This window comes from Myiozetetes cayanensis, unplaced genomic scaffold, assembly GCF_022539395.1.
Source record: "Myiozetetes cayanensis isolate MyiCay16 unplaced genomic scaffold, myiCay2020 scf6-25, whole genome shotgun sequence".
Taxonomy (NCBI): domain Eukaryota; kingdom Metazoa; phylum Chordata; class Aves; order Passeriformes; family Tyrannidae; genus Myiozetetes; species Myiozetetes cayanensis.
Genome location: NW_026087853.1, coordinates 28,476,261 through 28,497,567, shown reverse-complemented (window position 1 = coordinate 28,497,567; position 21,307 = coordinate 28,476,261). Strand labels below are relative to the sequence as shown.

Genomic DNA, 21,307 nt, shown 5'->3' with positions numbered 1-21,307 from the left:
TGGTTATGATGGTGTGTAATGCTTGGTTCCTTCTTGCAATAACTTTAAAGCCAGGGAAGTGACTGCTGGATTGACAGGATGAAAGCAGTTGTAATAGAAGAGGGGGAAAGAAGACAACATGAATTTACAGTTGGGATGTTTAAAACTTACTTATACTACCTCCAGGTCATACAGATATAGAGGGAATGTGACTGACCTGACAACTCCTGAATTTTTGATCAATTACTACTTAGCCTTCAGTGGAACACTTTCAGACCCTCATGACTTAATCCTCATTTGCGACATTTCTGTTTAGCTTCATTTCTTGGATTCTCAGTGTGACTGAGATATTACTATTTCTATATAAGCAGTTGATAAATATGCCTATAGCACTTCAAGAACAAATAAAACCAAATTTCTTCTTTCCTATCTTCCCTATATGGTTTAAGTTGTAAAAATAGCTACTCACATACACAGTCATTAATGACAGCATTTGAAGGACTCTCTGTGAGCTTAGGTAGAACTGTATTTTTCAGCAGGCCAAAGTGCAAGATATTAACTGTTGCAGGATAAGATCCTAAATAGGAAAAGTGAAGAATATTGGCCTATACCTTTTATTGGGAATTCTTTCTGTCATTTTCCTCCTTGATTGTTTCTGCTGGACTGATAAATACGTGCAGGAATACAGAAGATCCATAAGCACTTCTGCTCTCAACTCCTGTGGTTTGTGACTTTGCTCAGAGTATGTCTAACAATTTGGCTGAAATGGCAGCACTATCACAGCCATTTCAGTTGCTATCACTGTCAATCCCTATGAAACTGAATAGGTGTAATTATGAGATATTTTTAGGAAACATACTTTACATAGACAGGACCTGTGAAGGCAGTAAATTCTAGGACATAGGGAAGGATGTGCAAGAACAGTACTTTCCACTTAAAATTACATGTTTCAGTGTCTAATTAGAAACTTTCAGTGGTTTCAGTGCTGACATCTGCTTTGTGTCATAGCAAGGAAATAGTACAGATTTTCACTCACTTTTTTTTTTTACAGATTTACTTTGTATTTTAATGGCATTTACACTTCCCATAACTAAAGCAAGAAAAATTTTGCGTCACCTTGTGTAGCTCATGTATCGTGGACCAGTTATCCATCTAGAGTTATAAACAATGGTTGCAAACTAGGTTGCAAACAAATTTTGCCTAAGGCATGAACCATAAATTAAAGTAATAATCATCTCCGTAAGAGACAACTTTTTTCCACTGCTCTTTTAAAATAAAGAAGAAAGTAGGTCAGAGAAATTTAGGATATTTTAGAATACGTACAGTATTGTATTGTTTGCCAGCACCTAATTTACAATTACAGAGCTGCATGAATATTGAAATGATTCAGCTTCCCATTATAAATGTATGTGGCAGTTTGGTTGTTGATCAGTTTATGAAGTTAATGCAAATGAAACTGTCTTCCTGTCAGCATTTGAAATATATAATGCAGTCATGTTGTATATTCAGGGACAGGCCATTGACAGTCAATTAACAAGTTTGATTGGTATGTCAACTCATTCTTTTGAATTGTTAATAGTATGTTAATAGCATTCATTTCTTTGTGCAGTCCCATTTGCAGCTTCACAGTTACAGCTATTTTTTATGATTCTGAGTAACCTAAAATAGTGCCTTAATAATAGATTATTAAACACCTGTCTGGTGTAGCTTAGGGAGGTTTTTCTAGACTGGGAGTTTGCAGTGGATCCCTTTGATATTCAAATCAACAAATGATAGCCTTTTTATTCAAAACGTAAGTTCTTTTGATGGTTAGCTTGTTAAGAAATATTCAGCTCCAGTCTGACCTGATCTGGTTTCCCATGGAAAAGATCTGATGCTGTTTGAAGGTTCATAAATGGAATGCCAATGACAATTTGTTGTTGACGTTTTGCTGCCTCAGCCTTCAGATGCTGCTGGTTGATGTGCCGCTTTAGCTTCACCAAATAATGCTTGCAGGTAAATGATCTTCTGATTGATCAGATAGTTTCAAAGCAAAGAGTTCTCTTCTGTGGTCTGTAGTCATGGTTTTTAGGCTTGGAGGGGTACTTTAAAAGATGCATCAAAGTTGACAGATGAATCTCGAGGCAAGGAATTATGGGAGACAGCAGAATTATGGGGATATTTTTTAGAGAATAACATATCAGTGAGAGTTTTGAAGACCTTCAAAGGTCTATCAAACCAGTTCCCTATAGCAGATTTATTCCTCCTTTAAAAAAAATTAAAATTGGGTACACTGATTAACTCTCAATTTCCTGTATTAGGAAAGTGTTGAGCTGATTTATTGTTCTCTGATGATGTTTTAAAGGGCTTATTTTATTTGAATTTTACTGTTGTGTTGTTCTGTATACAGAGCCTAGTCCTGTAAGGTACAATTTCTTCTTCTACTAAAGTTTGCATAAAATCAAAGCATTATACCACCTCACAAGATCAGGGTATACAATAAATAACATTCCTTTACATAAACATCCATGTCACCATGAGTTAGCATTGAAATAAAACAAATAAAAATATCAGTTGGAGTAACTCTGTTTCTCCACTGTTCTTCATATTTCAGGCATTATTCTTTTATGCCCTTCTTCATTCCCCATTAGTGCCCTTCCTGATTCTAGTGCAGCTATTTTTCTGAAAAATCAGAGTAGCTATTAGAAGCTCAAAACATACATCACAGAAATAGTTCATTTCTCTTTCGAGCATTTAATTATTCACTATCAGCATGTGATATTTTTTTCTGTGAAAACATGTAATTGTTTTTTTTTGTTGGAGAGCTATAAGAGTTAACTCCTTCAGGTCTGAATAGCAGGAACCCTGAGGTTTAGAGTCAAATGCTATGAACAGTTATATTGCCATATGCAAACTCTGGAATCACACATTGAAAAACGCCATGCATTAACTATACATCACTGAACTTCATAACAAATAATTCTTGCTGATTGAATTTAGACCAGACCTTTCTTAACAACAAAGAACAGTCTTTTCACAAAACCTGAAAACATTACTTAGAATGGGTAGATGAACAGCCAAGTTGCGCAGCTTCAATCTTTTATGACATGTAAATAAAATGTAAAATTTACATCATTGAAAATTTTGGCATTTTTGCGTACTTTTCAAATACCAGGCACTATTTAGCTGATAATTAGAAGCTCTTTCTGTTGGGCTGAATGGGCAAAATATTAAATATTTGTATTGTCTTACAAGGTCATGTTTTTAGTGATGCACCTATAATTTTCCTAAGCTCAAAAAGCAATATTAAATACTTAAAATGTTCTCAACATAATTTGTAGACTTTGATACAGCCTTTGTTTTTGAAGAACTACTCTACTGGTTATTCGCAAAATTCAAATTGAAGTTCAAAGATTTTCTGATAATAATATTATCAATATTATTTCTAATTCATCATTTCTGTGCTTATGTTTTAACCATTATACTTCAAAGAGAACTTCTTGATCCCATCTCACATTCACATTAGGCTTATATAAGCATTTTTATTTTATTTTCAAAAATGTGGTAAAAACTACCGCCCCCACATGATTGTCGTTTTGTCATCTTCTTGAAGTGACCTAAATATTTAACAAATGCTGTATTCGTGCAGAATCATTGGTCTGAATGTTCTGCAGTGTAAGGCTTATCTTAAGTATCTTTCATAGTGCTGAATGCTTGGTATTTCAAAAAGCTAGAAGGTTAACAATGACCATCTCACAGCAGTTTGGAATACTTGTAATTTCAGTAGGTCATGTCTTTTTGGATAATGTTAGACTATCAAGATAGAAGTCCTAATCAGGAATGTATCAGTTTTGATTTAATGTTCATTGTAAAGCTTTTGCATAACTAATGCTTTTTGTCATAGAATGGAATTTTTCCGTCCTGTATCATCCAAGACTATGAGTTTATTTAAACAAATTAGAACAGTTCCAATAGAAGATTCTGAGAGATGTGCTTCCTAGAGTGCCCATTGTCACCACAGCACTGTCATTATCTGGCAGAAGGAAAATACAAAAGAAGAGACTCGAACATGGATCTCAGCAATACTGCAGCTGAAAACCTAATTGCCATATTATTCCTTGCTGCATTCTATCCCTTCCTTCCTCTTACTTACTCTCTTTTAGTTTCAGCACTTTGTTTTCTACCCGTTTTTATATCAGAGGACTTGACTCTGCAATTAGTTTTTCCTAGCCAAAATATCCACTTTTATTAATAACACAAACAAAAGGGTCAAGCACATGGTAAAATTGCAAGCACTGGTTCTAGACCTTGCTTTGTGATGTGAGATGGATAGAAAGATGATTGCAGCTTGAATGGCAGAACATGAGATGCATATTGTATTTGTAATTTATTAGTTACTGATATACTGTCAATATAGTGCAATTTCCAGTTCCCAACTTTTATCCTTTTAAACCATTTAGAAAATTCCATGAAAATAAGTATTGTAAGAGAACAGCAAGCTGAACATACAAAAAACCCAGAAAAAAAACCACATGAAAAACTCCAGAAAAAATTAGAAAATGTATAATGCAAGAATGCAAGATTGTAACTCCATACCTAAATCAATATGTATTGTAGTAGAGAATATTATTATAATACAGTTATAGTCCAGTTATAACACAGAATATTGTGTTGTTGTGTTTCTCTAATTTCCATTAGTTTTTAGATTTTAGGATAGGTAATAGCATTCATGTAACAAAGACATGCATTTTGTTTCTTGGATTGCACTTCATGAACATTGTAATTCAGATTACATGAGAATGTGTAATGCATTATCACTGTCAAATTACAAATTCTTTAAATTTATAGATCAGGCCATATCTTACTGCTCAGAACACAGAATTTTTAACTATGGATTCTTGCGGTACTGATGGATTTAGTGGAACTTTGCAACTGATACTATAGAGTCCCTAATACCCAAACTCATTTCTTTGTCAAGTTTGATTTAATTGATGATGCAGAAAAGGCAATATGACATTAGTTCGGCCAAGAATATTAAGTATATTTGTACATCTTTGTCAAAAGTTTCAGATTTTATAAGTATAATCAGAACCTGACTTGCAAATTTGCATCGGAAGATGTATCCCTAGATAACAATATTCTGCTATGTAAGGAAGTATTATCACTGAAATATGAATAAATAGACAAAGGATATACAGTATAAACACTCTATCATGTAGGTTATATTTTATATGCATTAGTATTATGTATATTGTATGGGTACATCTAGTTACATGAATGTTTCCTTTCATTTCCACAGGGAAATGGTGGATATACCTGTTATAAATTAGACTTCTGCACTAAATAATCTTTGTCATATATTAAGGTGTTTTAATGTTGATTACTGTTTAGGTAGTCACAGGTATAAGTAAAATCTGTGTGAGACTAGGTATGCATAGAGGATGGGTAAAAAAACCCAAAAAAACCAAAACTCCCAAACAAACAAACAAACAATAAACAAAACCAAAAAATCCCACCATACTATATAGCTAGAATCAGAACTATTACTTATTAGCTTAGTAGTACTGTATTTCCAGACAACTTGTTTTAGATTACCTGCTTCTTCATTTTATGGAACTGCTGCTTTCCTGTCTCCCAGTTATCACAAATGAGCATCTTAAAGTAGCCAATGACATTCATGAAAAACATATTTCGAGAAAGAATATTAAGCCAAGTGATGACTGGGAACAAAATCTTCTCTGTAAGAATAGAATGTCACGGTGTTAATGTGTTTCATACACTGTGAATTACTGTTGTGTGATGAACAGCTTTCACCTTTCAGTACAGAGTATTTTCTCTGCCTAACTGTCCCTCTTCTGTTTATAATCACATTAAAATATTTGACAGTTGGCATGAATAAGTATTGTAAAGACAGGTAGGAAAGGGAAAAAAACCAACTCACTCTTCATAGGATCAAGACTGCTGTCTTGATTTTCCTTGGATGCTGAATTCCAGAACAGTGGTACAGCTTTGAATGGTAGCATGCTTATTGTTAATAGAAACTTAAATCATGAAATTTCTACTGTGTCTTCTTGGACTGCTTTATCACTGCACTGATATTTTAACTGATGATTTAGTTTAGTATAAGTGGACATTGTTAGTGGAAACTTCAGGTAATGTAGGAAGGATGTTACAAGTATTATGAATTGTAGGTGTAGATAGAGAAAAATGTAGAAATCAAAGAGGAAGGATTCTCATGTGAACATTCTAGCTATAACTTTTTTTTTTTAATACAGAACTGACAAAGAAACAATGCTGATATACTATAAAGCTGTTGTTGTTAGAATAAATTTAGGATAATACTCATAAATAGTAAAACCACAAATGGACTGTGTGGGAACCCCAAATGAATACTTAGTTAACCTCATGTAAGGTGTAGACATTTTTTGCTTAACAGGGGGGGGAAAAGAGAGGGTTTTTTTTAATTTTTACACCTCTACCCTTGCAGATCAAGATACTTATCATAATTTGAATGCTGCTATGCTAAGCTGTAAACTGAAAATAAATGATAATTATTAAATATAAAAACTTCTAGAAAAAAGTACTTAAACAGCTCTGAAGAATCACCTGAAACTATGATTTTTTACAACCTTGCTTTTGAAATAGGGAAACCATACTTTTTGTAAAGGTTATGATACCAGTTCATGACGTTTTAAAACATTTTACTCTTTGATTAGACCCGTGTAATAAGAACAAAGTCTATATCTTCTTTTGTCCTGTGCTGAACATGCTTCTAGTAAAGAGCAGTTATGATTTAATATAAACTGTTAAACGGTTCTTCAGTCGAGTTTTCTCCCTTGTTCTGAGTATCTGTATTTCAAAATATTTTTGCCATATGTTCTGGCATGAGTTTTCATTTTTCCTAAGCTAAACCTCGTTTTCTTATTGCCTGCCTTCATTTTAAACCTATCTGTGTCCAGTCTTATTATTTCTACTGGTGCACATTCCAATTTGTTATCCTCTGTGGGTTTCATTATCATCCTGTTAATCCCTCCTTCCATTGACTTAATGAAGATGTTAAACAAAATCAAGCCTAATACCAATCCCTACGGCACCCCACTTCAGTACATTGGCATTTTTATTAGTCTCTCTTTACAGATTATCAGCTAGTTAACAGTATTTATAATTAGGAGAGTTAAAAAATCATTTCCAGATATACCTTATCATATATTTTAAGAATCTGTGTGAATTATAACCATTATCCTCCCGTATCTATGTATATATAATTCACTAAAAAGCACAGTCACCTGCAGTGGACATAATATGCATTTTCTAAAAATGAAGCATCCATTGCTCAATAGTTCATCTCCACGTTGAGTCATTTCCATCACTTTACACTGTTGAATACTAATCTTTTCCACCTTGTTTGTCTGGACCCTGAAAATGCCTTTAGTTTCCCTAGTAAATACTGATTTGATTAAGTGTCTCATTCTTCATCCCAACCCCAATTGTAAAGGAATAAACTTATCTTAGTAGATTTTTTTTTAATTTGTTTTATTTGGCATCTTTATTTGAAGTGATCCGAATAATAAATGAGGAAATGTTAACCAATTTGGAGCTTTTACTCCATCTTTTAGATAAGGTATGTTCATAAAGCTGAGTGTTATGCAATTTTTCACAGTTGGCAGATTTTGCTAATGTGGTTGTGTGAGAACTTGTGATTTTTTTCAAAAGCATGAGAGGAATGGTAGGCTTTGTAAGAGGTGACAGATTAATAGTCACGAAGACTAGAATTCCACTGTCCCAAGGAAGAAATGCATCAAAGATGCATTTTTGTTTTCTTGTTTATTTTAAAGTAGGGAGACTGCTCTTTTTCTGCCTAGGAAAAAGCACCCATCAGGATGGGGAGAACAGTTTATTCTCTCTGGCAATTAAGTCTTTGACCTGTCTACTGTAATTTTCCATAAAGGAAAAATATGTACCCTCTGTACTATGCAGGACATTGGCCAAAATATGCATATTAAGTAAACAATTTTTTTACCTCAGTTTTGTTGATCCCTCTCTCTATATTAGAGATTCCAAGTTGACCAAATCAAGAGTCCTGGAGAAGATTTCAGACTAGCTGTCTGTTATGCCCACATGGATGTTTTAGATGGGAAGCCTTTTTCACCCACTTTATTGGAATCTGTGTTTATGTTTGGTTTATGTCTCATATTCCATTGGAATATGAATGACAGTTTTTGAGGTGGATTTTCTTTGTGAAAATTTCAGTTTCTGAATATTTGTCTTTTGTAGATCAGAAGCATGTGGGATTTATTTCTGTCAGCCATAGAGCAGGATAAAATTAATTTGTCATTGATCAAGATTTAAATATAACCAACACATTGCCAAAAATATGTACGCAAATATTACAATTTTCTGTGATAGGATGTTTTTAAAAGATTATTTTCAAGCTGAAACTTTGATCTTACCTTCTCTTAAGCTTTTTGACCTGATTATCCCTCTCAAGTCTGTGCATATAGCATTTTATTAAACTTCAGGGCACTAGAGACCTTCAGGAATGTATTAAAGGAAATTGCCTGCTGTAAATCCAGCACAGTCAAAAGGATCAATTTGAATTATTTGATTTTTAGAGGATTGCAAAGGTGTTTACAATTGGGCAGTATAGAGTATGAATAGAAGGTATTCATTATGTTGATTCAGTATTCATAACCATGTTGTGGCTTCTTTAGATGCACTATTGAGTTGTAGTGTTTTTAAAGAATTGCCAGGTTTTGTGCTGCTCAGTGTCTGCATGACATGATACTTCTCTTTGGTATAATTTAAATTAGGAAATGCACAAAAGTTTTAGGTGTGATGATAGCATTATGACACTGTGTGCCATGTCAAATATGACTTTGTGGCACAATGTATCTTAATTTTGCTAAATCATAGATAAAAAACCAACCAAACAAAAAACTAATTTAGCATCTGTGAAACTGCAGTACTTTATTTCAGTTCTTGGTAAAAAAAATATTTTGTGAATTTTCAACCTGCAAATATGTAAGTTCAAAGAGAAAAAATTAAATCATACTTTGATAAAACAAACTGTAATAGTGAAGAGCAATACAAAAAGATGAGTGTTTTGTAGTCTCATAGCTTAGGTGATCAAATACATTTTGAAACATCCATCGCAAAATGACAATTAGTAAAATGGAGTCACAGCATTTGAAAATTGAATTATAAATCTCTGAAAACTGTAGAAATGTTGCAGCTATTTCAGTAAAATAGTAATAATATGCTATTGCTTACACTTCTTTGACCTAACTAGGAAAAAACATTATTTTATTGAAAGCAAAGTTCTGAAGTTTTGAGTATGATGTGCAAACATTTGACTAAGCTATGTGTGGATTTTTACAAATGTCGATTTTTTTTTTTTAGTCAAAGTAACTTTTTTTACTACTATTTTTCATTTAGGAATATATCCTTCATCCTTTAAGTACTGATAACTGCACATTTTTTCTCAAAAGAAAGCCTATAGCAAACTAAACTAAGTGTTATGAATTCATTCCTGGAATTTTTAGGCTACAAATTCACAATAGTTCAAGAAAAACATGTGTATTATATTGAAGATTGTGGTGTATTAGAACCATGTTAGTCAGATACAATTTGTGTTCATAGTGCGAACTCAAAGCTTTTCAATTACTGTTGTCTAAACGATGCCTTTAAAACCTTATTCATATTAGGCAGTTGAATAAAAGATTTCACATTGCAAAAAGCAATTTTGCTGTCATTATCTAAAATAAGAGGGCCCTAGGAAGAAAGGATTATCATATATTAAATAAAAAGTTCACCACCTTGCAGCTTTAATCCCTTTAGAAAAGATTATTTCTATCTAACTTAATCAGCCAGAGGTCTTTATTGCCTGAAGTATTAATTGATTTAGGTCTTCATTAAGGTCAGAGGTACCCGTGGCTGACCAGAGGCAGCCTATTAGCGTGTTGTCAGTTCTGCTGCTTTACACTGACTGAACCTAATGGTGGGCTGTGTCACTGTTAGGTCAGGGGGTCGCTGAACCTTTTGTGCACCCTGACCTGTTAAAGGGCAGCAGTCACTCAGACACCAAACTGCATTCATAGCAAAGATTTGACTGATTGCGTATTGACTCCATCCTTTCCAAGAAACGTGAATTTGTTCATGTGGTGTAACTATTAGCATTCACCTAAATATCTGTGGGTGAATGCTTTTGATCCCTCTGTTAGAAGTTCCCTGACATTTTTATATTATGTCAGTTAATCACTAGCAAGTTTTAGTAATGCGAACTGGAAAAGTTTCATAAACTTTCCGTAGTTACTCTTAGCCGTTAATTAAAAAACGAAAAATCTCAGTGCATATCTATAGGTGTCCTATTACTTCTGTTTCTTTATCGACAATAATAATAGCAGCGTTCTCTTGCTAATTAGCAGCTTAACATAATCCTTATGTTCAGTTAAGTCTGGTTTTCTCATTGTTTCTTTTCCTGATTTATATTTTGTGGGAAATATGTTGTGTCCTTTTGGTAACTTACAATACTGTTAATAACATTTTCATTCACAGTTCAAGGTGGCACCAAGTGTTATTCTGACTTTTCCTTTCCATGATACTATAGATGCTTTCGTTCTGCTTTCCTAGTAAGTGAAAGCAGCTTTAAAAGAAAAAAAAAAATTGCTATGCTGGCTTCCATCTGTGTTAGTTGTGATCTAGCTCTATATTATCCCTGCAACACAGTTACACTATGAAAAGTAGTAATTCTCAAATAAGATACTGGCTTTCTAGGAGAGCATGAATTGCATCCTCTGAGGTTCTGATTGTCCACTGAACTCCCTTCATTGTGCGAACTCAGTTGTGCTAACTGAGCAAAATAGATGCTACATATTATGTTAACTTATTAGGACGCACCTTTCATTTAACTTGCAGTGATACAAATTAAATTAAAGAGGGAAGAAATGTGGAATCAGGTGACACCCCCTTTATAACTTGCTTACTTCTGTGGAGCTATATGGGAAACAGCTTGGTACAAGTGACCATCTCAGCAGTATGAAGTTTGTTTTGTTTCGGGTTGGGTTTTTCACTTGTTTATTTGTTTTTGTTTACCAAGTCTTTAATGAAATTTTAGCACTGGAAATATGTGTATGGTCTGCAGTGAAAATCAAATTACCAGTGAGACATCCACAGTATAAATACAGATCCTTTAAGGATCAATACAGATCCTTTTTATTGTGGGGGTTTTTCTATGCTGAGTTTACTGAATATGCAAGTTCTCTAGACTTGGTACACCGTGAATCTATAGCCTGAAAGATCTTCTGTTAGACTCGTAAATGCTCCAAAAAGATAAACTGTTGCAAGGTTCTAGCAGGGTTTTGCAGAACACTTTCACAACACAAGGACTGACACCATACATTGTGACAGCTCCTCTTGTAAGATTTCAGTGCTGTGAACAGGATAGTATGATGAATTCCCTGTTTTAAATGCTTTTTTACTCTGCTAACAATTTTCTGTATAATGCTTCAAACATTCCAGAGACAACATCTTGAAAGCTGCTAAAATGGTGTTTGTATTGGTTTGCTGCTTTGTCCCTGCTGATTATTTATGCTTGCTTTTTCTGACCGAGTCACTGTGAAAGAGAAGAGGGACGTCACTCCTCTTTCCCTTATCCTAAATTATGTCCCACTAAAATACATTGCTGCAAATTTGTGGCCATTTATTGACCCTTTTCCCCTTGCATCCACCCTTTCATAACATGGTGGCTTGTTAGGACCACTGTTTTTCTATTAATTGCATCTTAAGATACAAACAAGTATGTTAGGAACAGAGAGGTTTTTTTCAATTGATTTTTAAAGAACTCTGCAAAATTCCCACTGAATCTGAGCCAAAAGTGGTGCCAATTTTGCTCAAATTCTTCAGAGATTTTCTTATGACCTTGCTTATGACCAGTGGGACTAATTGTATCAGAACTGTCCAGGATACTTTCAGAAAGTGCTATCTTGGTCTGTATTTCAAAACACTGACAGATATTTTATCGTTAATTAGTATTCATATTATGTCTCAAACAATCTGTTCAAGAATAGGGGAAGTGAACTGGTTGAACAGCTCTTCTGTCTACCTAATAATTAACATGGGTGATGCATGGAAAACCAGCAGCTCAACAGGGGAAAAAAAGGAAGAAATACTGCCAATGTGATTTTTTTTCTGTAGAAGTATAAACTACCTGCATTGGAGTTTTTTACTAATGCATGGATTTCACTCTGCAGAGGTGAAAATGAATGGTTTGCTTTAAAAACAAACCTGTGCCCCTCTGAATCATATCTTCCTGAATTTGTTTCTCATCTTGTCAGTATGCCACTTGGTAGCTGGCTGGACTCCCTTGTTCAGTAGCATGTATTTTAAAATAGCACTGAAAATAAAATAAATTGTTCCTATAAATCAAAATATTGCTTTCATATTTTTTTCCAAATTCAGGATTATACATAGCATTATCAAACAATATTTCAGATATTTTAAACAATTTAAATAGTTGATGGGTGTCAGTTGATATGTTATGTTTCCTCTCTACCTCCTCCCCCTCTTCAGCTGCTAATCATAGAGCTTGTATGCCAAATTGTATAAGATACTCTTCCAATAGTTACATGTGTGAGTCTTTTGTGAGACACAGACAGTTATGAGGACAGATTTGGAGTTGCATATGGGTCTGTCACATGGTTTGATTGCCATTGCCTAGGACACAGATTTCTTTTTTAATTATTCGCAATTCTGAGGAATTTTTGCATTTGATAAAGTAAGTTCTGCAAAATTCTTCCAAAGATTTCTTGCACAGTCCATTTTCCCTCTCTTTACTCCTAGCAAAATTCTTACTGTGCTGACTTCAAAGCTGCTTACGCCTACCTTACTTCCCACTTCTATACTTAGTTTTCTTTTGATAGCGAATAAAATTTACTGTTTCACTGATTAGGAGATGCACAGACTTCCTAAAGAACTGCAGCATAAGACGATGAAAAGTTTGATATTTACATTAAGATTTTATAATAAATCTCTGAGATGTCTGAATAGTAAGAATAAATGTTTCCTTTTCTGGCTCTGTTTAAAAAGTAGGTCTTCAGAGTGTTGCTGGGAAGATTTTGGAAAATCAGCCCAAAGTAACTGCATTGCAGCTCAACTTAAAATATATATTGATGGTATATCTGGCCACCCATTTAATTCCATTTTCAAAAGGTGACCCATCTCTTTGTTCAAGTAGTATTCTTCTACTTTTATTTTCAATATGAAATTTCCTTTTACCTTCTGGTGGAATATCATCACTTTTTTTTCATTCAGTCTTTTAGGTGTTCTGCAAGTATATTTTTATAATATTTTTAAATTAGTTTACTAAAGGTGTTACAGATGTGTACTGATACTTTCTTGTACAGTTTTACATAAAACAAAGCTTATGACATAGAAGTTTAAGAGAATAGCATTGAACCAAAGATAGTATGCATCATGACTCAAAAAAAGAAAGCAAGAACCTATTTAACTATGCTGGGGCATCAGTGTGATCCAGCAGCTGTAAAAGTCCATAACATCAGATGTTATTGCTTTGAGCTGACACATATGTCCATGTATTAACTGTTAGGTTGCAGTTTATTGCAGTGCTGTGTTTCTATATCGTAGTTAAATCCATTTGTTCCATTTGTGACGTTTGTTCCATTTGTGACAAGTGATGGCAAAGAACAGCACTATTGAAAGAAATTACCTTGAAAATAGAAAGGTGCTTCCCTTGTCTTCTAAAAACTCTAAGAATCTTATTTACGTGTTTTTATTCTCTTGTAGGTTGGAGATGTTCTCTACTGTGCTGGACAGATTGCTCTGGTACCTTGTACGATGCAGCTTGTTAGCGGTGGCATACGGACAGAGGCTGTAGTTTCCCTCCGTCATGTTGAGCGAGTTCTTCAAGCTATGAGCCAGAAGACTGCACTCCATCACGTCATCACAGCCAGCTGCTATGTAACTCACAGCAAGCACATTCCTATTGCTCACTCTCTATGGCAGAAGAAATTAAGAGAATGTAAAAAGGTAGCTGTGATATCCATTTTTCTTCTTTCTGGGTTGTCTTTTTTTTCCCTTGGAGTCTTGTAGTAATATCAGAATTTTCTCAGTACATTTCAGAGAGGTTCAAGTAAAGCTGATACAATATGGTTTGATTGAGCTGTTATGTTCTGGCTTATAAGTGGCTGTGCACAATTGGGAAAGAAAATTGCTTAATAGAAAGTTATATTCACCACTAACTTTGTCTTAATTCCCCAAAGCACTGTGTTAAAGGACTCTTAAAGAACAGTCGATTTCTCTAACAAAAATGTGAACAATACCTCATTTGAATTACTTCTACTCATATATTTTTGCATAATAAGAACTGACCATTTTACTTCAGCTTCTTTGAGTTTTTTTCCCCACTCTTTCTTATAAGCACTATTGTCATGACAACTGAGTTTAGCAATTTGCTGCTCATTATTGCTTTATATTCAGTTGTACTTTTTAAGACCAGATCAGGACATGCTTCTCTGTTGGTTAACCCTAGTTTAACAATTTAATAATTTTCACAACCATTTATAACGATGCCATAATAATTTCTATTATTTTTGTGCCATTTTCTTAAATAGCCATGGAACTCCCTGTCAGTATTAGAAGGTAGTGGCCACAAATCTTGTAAAAAAAAATATGTAACTTCTCCACAAATGCATAAAAATGAGAACAGTACCTGCATAATTGCTGTATAATTTCATGTAACCTAATTATTATGTTTTCTCAGGGAAACACATGGCTTAGAAGCATAGCATATGTTAATATTGTCATAGGAGAAGGAAAAAGGCACCTGAAATTTTCCTTCTATTTGCCTTTACTTTCATTCTCTGCACTAGGCACTTGTCTTTCTGAGTAAAGATGTAGACTTTGCTTAGATGCTTACACATTCCAACTTGATTTACTAATAAAGGACTCTCTTAAATAGAGTTTATTATTCCTCCAAGACCAGATTCAGATTCAGTACTGAATTCAGATTCAGTATTGAATCTGAATTCAATTCAGTTTTTTATATTCAGTTCTGTTTCTTGCACTGTGACTGGTTAGTAACATTTACCATGACCATGAAGCCTGCCTGCTTTATGATTCATAATATATATGACTGAAGGATAGATTGGTGGTGTTTGCCAGTCCTTTGAAACTATTCCTTTTCCCAGATAGAAGCTGTTAGGTCCTCCATAGCTGTTATACTTACCAACTACTCTTTATCAAGTCTTTTTTCTCTTCCACTTACTGAGATGACTAGGCAGTACTTCTTTTTTCTTTTCTTTTAACTACATGAAAAATACTGATGAGATTGTTTACTTTTGTACTATTATTAGTATCTATTCCATGTAACTTTTTGATTGTTGAAGCCATAGCTTAAAAAATGGATTGTTGCTTACACGTACTCCTGTGAAGAGATAGCTGCCTGACTGTTTTCAAAAATCTTTAAGAAAAACATCCTGCAATTGGGTATCAGGCAATACAGGAGGATCTTTGGTCTTGAACATCATCTATGCTGTGCTTATCAGATCATAACTCATTATTGACAGTATCAGAAAGAGAAAAAAAATATTAGCAGATAGAGTAATGTGTGTCACAACACAATCAAAAAATGCTTTGGAAAAAACTAAATACAAAGGGGAATGAGATGTTATTAGCAGCTGGATGTTCCAGTTTCTCTATAATTTTGCTAATGTTATTATGTTCAGACCTAGGAATTGAATTTTTCCTCAGGATACACATGTTTTCTAATTAGTAAGGGTTTGTGTACACAGTAAAGCAGAGAAAAATACTTACCAAACACTTCTGTTCCAAGGAACCAGAGAGAGAAATTATCCTGTTCTGAAAATACAGTTGTCCTGTTGACAGAAATAGAGGTTTTCTATTGGAAAATGATAAATTGTACAACAGCTGTACTTCTGGCTCACTGATTCCCTAGAATTCCCTAGAATCTCACTGATTCCCTAGAATCAATGAGAATAGGTAATGTAGTTTTTACTTTGGAGCAGCCTTCCAGATTCTGTAAGGTACTGCCTTTCTGTGTGTCTTAAGTCATATCCCTTACCCTTGTGGTTTTGTTTATGTTTTGGTATCCTGGTGCTGCTACACACAGTTCTGTTGGATACCATGACGTGAAATAATGGTCCGTTTTCTTCAAGTAAACTAAGTCAGCCAAAACAAAAGTATTTTATTATTTTTTATTTATTTATTTTATTATTCTTGAAGTGTATTTCAAGCAGTGGCGAAAGGCCTGAACCAGTAGCAATCCACAGATTACTTAGAACAAATGGTGTCTCAGTTGAAATTGTTGCGCTTCTGTGACCCATGAAGAAAGGAGTTTGTTTATGCAAATACAACAGTTCAACTCACGGCTCAGTTTTTTACAGAGAGAGTGATCAGACACTGAAGTGGGTTGCCCAGGGAACTGGTGGATTCACCATCCCTGGAGGATTTTAAGATGAGGCTAGATGTGGCACTGAGTGCCAAGGTCTAGTAACCACGGCAGTGTTGGATCAAGGGTTGGACTTGATGACCTCAGAGGTCTTTTCCAACCCAGTTGATTCTATGATCCTGTGATTCATTTGAGATAAGGCCACAGGGTAGACACTCTTAGCTGAACTTTGGAAGACTTCTTGTCATATTGACGGGGCCAATTGTCTTTTAGGAACCTCTTGAGTTATGAAGAGAGAGATACATTATATTTAAATAAATTAAAATATTCTTTAAAATTAAATAAATGTACGCTTCAGAATACTCATATTGTTTCCAGAGGAAACATATTATATATTATTAACTAGAAAAGTGGCTCTAGTGAGGATCAAGGGTGGGAGAGGATTGCAAGAGAGGGAGGAAACAGTAACTAAATAATCTGGACCCTCTAGCAACTCTAACTTGTTTTAGTCACCCAGCCTCTGGTCTCTTCCTTATTCTAGCATCATTCCTTACTTCTTACACAACTCCTTTCCACTGCTGTCATCCTGATTTCCCTTACTCCTAATGGCAGCTCAGTATTTGTGCTCCCAGCACAATTCCTGCAGTCTCACCCCTACAGTATAACCCCCTGAGCTTCCCTGAGCTCCAGTTACCCACAGTTATCAAGAGTTGTCTCCTTAGAGCTGGAATCCAGCCCCCTGTCTCTCTCTCTTCTTCATTCATATGTCCCTTTGAGTCTCAGTGTCATTCGAAAAGCCATTCAGGGTGACAGAGGAAAGAGAAATCTAGTGCAGGGATGTAAGGTTGTAGTAGAAAAAAATAGTGGGGAGGAAAAGATAAGAAAGCAGCCTCACCGAGGTTTCACTCAAAACAACATCAAAATCACTGGGCTAAAGAATAGATCTTTGGAGCAACATTTTGAATGTACACAAGAGAGATTTCCTTTGTCAAGACAAAAAAAGTATTCTGAGATCTAGAGTGAGGGAGCTGAAGTAAGCATTTAATTCTGTAGATGGGTAATGCTGCATTTTTGTTGTTGGAGAAATCAAAACATAGTTAAGGGAAGCAATGGTTAAAATCAAAAGAAGAAAAGAGAGGCTGTAAAAAATGTCATTAGGACAGTTGTAGAAGTGAATAATCAAACCCAAAACCTAGGAAGACTTATTGGACTTAACAAATACTAGTGCCAGCCATTGTCAGCTTCTCTCCATGCTATTTTTAATTTACATCCCTTCCATAATGTTTTTGTGCTTGCCAGGCATCCTTTGGGATATTTTAACGCTCTTGAAGAGATACATTTAGGAAGCTTTTCTAGCATACCTGGTTAGAAGTAGTAACCATAGTGGTAGAACAACTTCTGCCTAAACCAGTAGTTAGCATTTAGTTGTTTGTTTTGGTTTGGGTTTTTTGGTTTTTGGTTTGCTTTGATTTGGTTTTGTGTTTTGTTGGGTATTTTGGTTTGGGTTTTTTTTTTTTAAGAAGAAAAAAACTTATAGCATTGCTAAAGTTTCTGGAAGAAAAACTGACAGTTTTCCAATTAAGTCTCATCTTGTGTTTTTCTTTACTTCACATCTTTTAATGACAGTGTCATGTAATATGATGATTTTATAAGTGGTTTTGCTAACTCATTCAGCAAAGTAATCAATAGCAAAAAATAAGCCAGATGGGTTGTAGTCCATTTGTATTGGGTGGGACAGATGGCACTATTGATAGATGGAAATATTCCAAATAATTATTGTATAATGATATAATAGTGACTATGCCTGCAAAATTTTATTAATTTATTTTGTATATACACTTTATTCAGTAGGGGTTGAGTTGTACCATTTAGACAGTACTAACACTGTATTTAGTTGGGAACCGAGTCCACCCTTACCTTCTTTTTCCTCAACCCATGGGCTTCCCATGCAGAACCATACCCTAGTACTGTGTTTCAAGTATTTCAAGTGGTGGATTGTATTTCTGCCTGTACAACAGACTCCCCTAGACCAACTGAGATGGGCAAGATCACAATTACATTTTTTTTCTATCTCTGAATACCTACTTTTTTGCTTTCTTTTGTTATCCTCACCAATACAAAGAGGAAACATGCTGTGCTGTCTCAATATTTCAGGCATTCCAGCTTGCTTAACTGGTGTGGTTTATTTTTTTTACATCTTGCTAATCCTAAGGAAGATTTGGTATAGCTAGCTCAATAAAACACGTAAATTCTGATTAACTGTGTAATAAATACTCATTTGGGTTGTTGCTATTCAATTGTATATTCCATGAGAAAGTACTATGAAGTAATTTTATTCTGTGACTTAAGAGCACATCAACTTTGTTGCAGAAAAATTTTGAGGCCATTTGCTGCTTTTGAAATACATTTGTTGATAAAAATGACTGAATGAAAAAAATTGTTTTCAGTTCTTATTTTGATTTGATAAAATATATGCAAAACTTGAAGGCAGATTTTCCAGAACTGTCTGAGATCTTATCTCTGATTTCCTTGTTATAAAAATAAAAATTTATAGGGAAATACTTTGGTACAATTAGTACACAATGTTTTGTTGCCAACAGAAGGTTTAGAATTGGTTTTATTTGTAAGTGAACTCAAAATATTGGTGAAGGGAGATGTTGAGACAGTGAAAGTTATGTATATTGTTAAGCTTAGAAGACAGAGTTGCATAGAAAGATAATATTTAATGTAATTGCAAGATGTATTAATAGCTCTAAGGCCGTTAGCTTATATCTTTTGCATCAGCAAATCATTTTATACATAGTATTTTTTCTTCAAATGATGATATTATAGATCAATTCCCCTCTTATTTTATTAGACAGCTGCCCATGTACTTTCCATCCTAATTAATGAAAACTCTATCAGGTGAAATACTTCCCATGACATGAAAAAATATGTCTTTTGACTTTTATAATGCAGCTTGTATTTGGACATTACTTGTCTGGTCCTCTCCCTCCAATACATTTCTGAGCAAATGTACTGCAAACTTTAAAAGTTCTCCAGCCCATCTTCTTCTGACAGAAGCTTGCTTTTTTTTTTTTTTTTTTTTTATGGTAAGCATTCAGGATGAGTGGCTGTGATCCCATGATTGTTTCAAATCCAGCAAAGAGTGCTACAGCTGACTTTCATTCTGTCAGGAATGCCAGTCAGGTTGTTGACAATGTGTGTCTTAATAGCGTGTAATGCAGAAGTGATGGAAGAAAGATTCGCAGTGTTTTATCTGATATATATTGTGAATGGGTTCCATGCTTATTTCAGCACTCGGGTAACTTGATGCCAAATTTAAAAATCTAAATTTAAACCTTTTGGGCCAGATTTACAAACTGTTTAGATGTCAAAAGATGTAAATGAGCCTGAACTAGGATTTATTTAAAATATCTAAGAGCAGTCATCTAGGGCACCGGGCCCATTCAGGGAGCCCCTGCATTGTACCTCCTTTGACACTCCTGTAACTACCATTGATGCTACCCTGTGTCTTTCCACTTTGCCTATGAAATAATGCACAAGTCCCAAGTTATAAAAAAGTTAAATCTTAAGCCAGAATCTGACTAATTACATGCAGTTGTTTTCTGGAGTAATTATTGTGTTTTCATGGCAGTCATTTAGAATGGCATCATGCATCTGTAACACAGCAGTCTGTGTATTGTTCAGACATTCCTGTACTATTTGAAGTATACAGACTGTCATGAATTTAAATAAAATTCATGCATTCTCTGACACTTTATCTTAAGTAAAACAGAAGTAGCTTATGCTGGAATAGTAGAAGTTGAAGATTTTTCTTACTGCAAAGGATTGGACAGAGGTTTAAGATCCTCTTTACCTGTAGAGGAAATCACAATTAAACATAAAATGGAATATTAAAAAAAAAAAACCAAAAACAAAACACACACACAACAAATTTCTATGAGAGGATATGTACTTTTTCACCATGCTAAGCAGGTGTTTCTTAGTCTATAATATTCAGGTACAATTTTTTATCTATTTCATTATATGTATTGGTTAATATCTTTGTTTAATACAATTGTTAGATTTCCAAACAGTATTGTAAATTCTGTGTCCTGGAGGTAATAGTATAGGTAATATCAATTTAATCAACCTCCTTCTTTTACAAGTTTCTTTAACAGAACAGTTAAAATATGAGTAGTAGAAATAACAAATATTGCAAAGGTAAAAATGACAGATTAGAACACTGCTACATTTACATTGCAGTAAAATCTCAAGTAGGTTAATTAATATGATTTGTAATATTATCAGAAGAAAATTAAATATTGTTGAAAACCATTGCTACCAGTACCTGTGGCTATCAAAAATTCAGTAGGAAGAAAATACATGTTTCTGTTTCCTTTTTTTTTGTCTCATCAGGTTCCTAACATCTATTTTGCTACTAGATGTTATTTCAAATGTTCCAGAGTTTGATGTATTAAACCAGACTTCTTTTATGGCCCACGTTCAGAACACACAGTGCATTAAATTCCACAGTGGTAATGGGTCTTTCATCTTGTGCCTAGTGTATTTCATTTCCCCTGTGCTCAGATTAAGCAAAGTTTTTGTATTCATTTGAAGCAACTGTAATGAGAATATTTAACACAGGTCAAATGCAGATAGTGGGACTCCAGAGGTCCTTGAAAATAGTCTGCCATTTGACACTGGGCCACAATGGGAGGTGAAAGGGTTGCCACTTTAACTTTTTCTTAAAGGAAGATTATGATACTCTATTTGTAAGCTAAGTGAAGCCTTAATGAATTTTAAAAAGGGATATAGTCAACAAAAAGAACAAAGAAGCAGTCTACATGATTTCAACTAAAGCCATTATTAGAAATTGAATATATATATGTGTATAACAGTCATATGATTGTATAATGCTCTAAACAGTATGCTAAATTTAAC

General features: G+C 34.4%; 1 protein-coding gene across 3 annotated transcripts in view; it reads left to right on the top strand.

Moving 5' to 3' along the window:
* The window catches only part of DPH6 (diphthamine biosynthesis 6), a 212,078-nt gene that overhangs the window by 126,022 nt on the left and 64,749 nt on the right, over positions 1 to 21,307 (top strand). For all 3 annotated transcript variants that reach the window (XM_050334899.1, XM_050334898.1, XM_050334900.1), the window contains exon 13: positions 13,759 to 14,001. In XM_050334899.1, the coding sequence (XP_050190856.1) occupies positions 13,759 to 14,001 (243 nt within the window). The remainder of the gene's footprint in view (positions 1 to 13,758; positions 14,002 to 21,307) is intronic.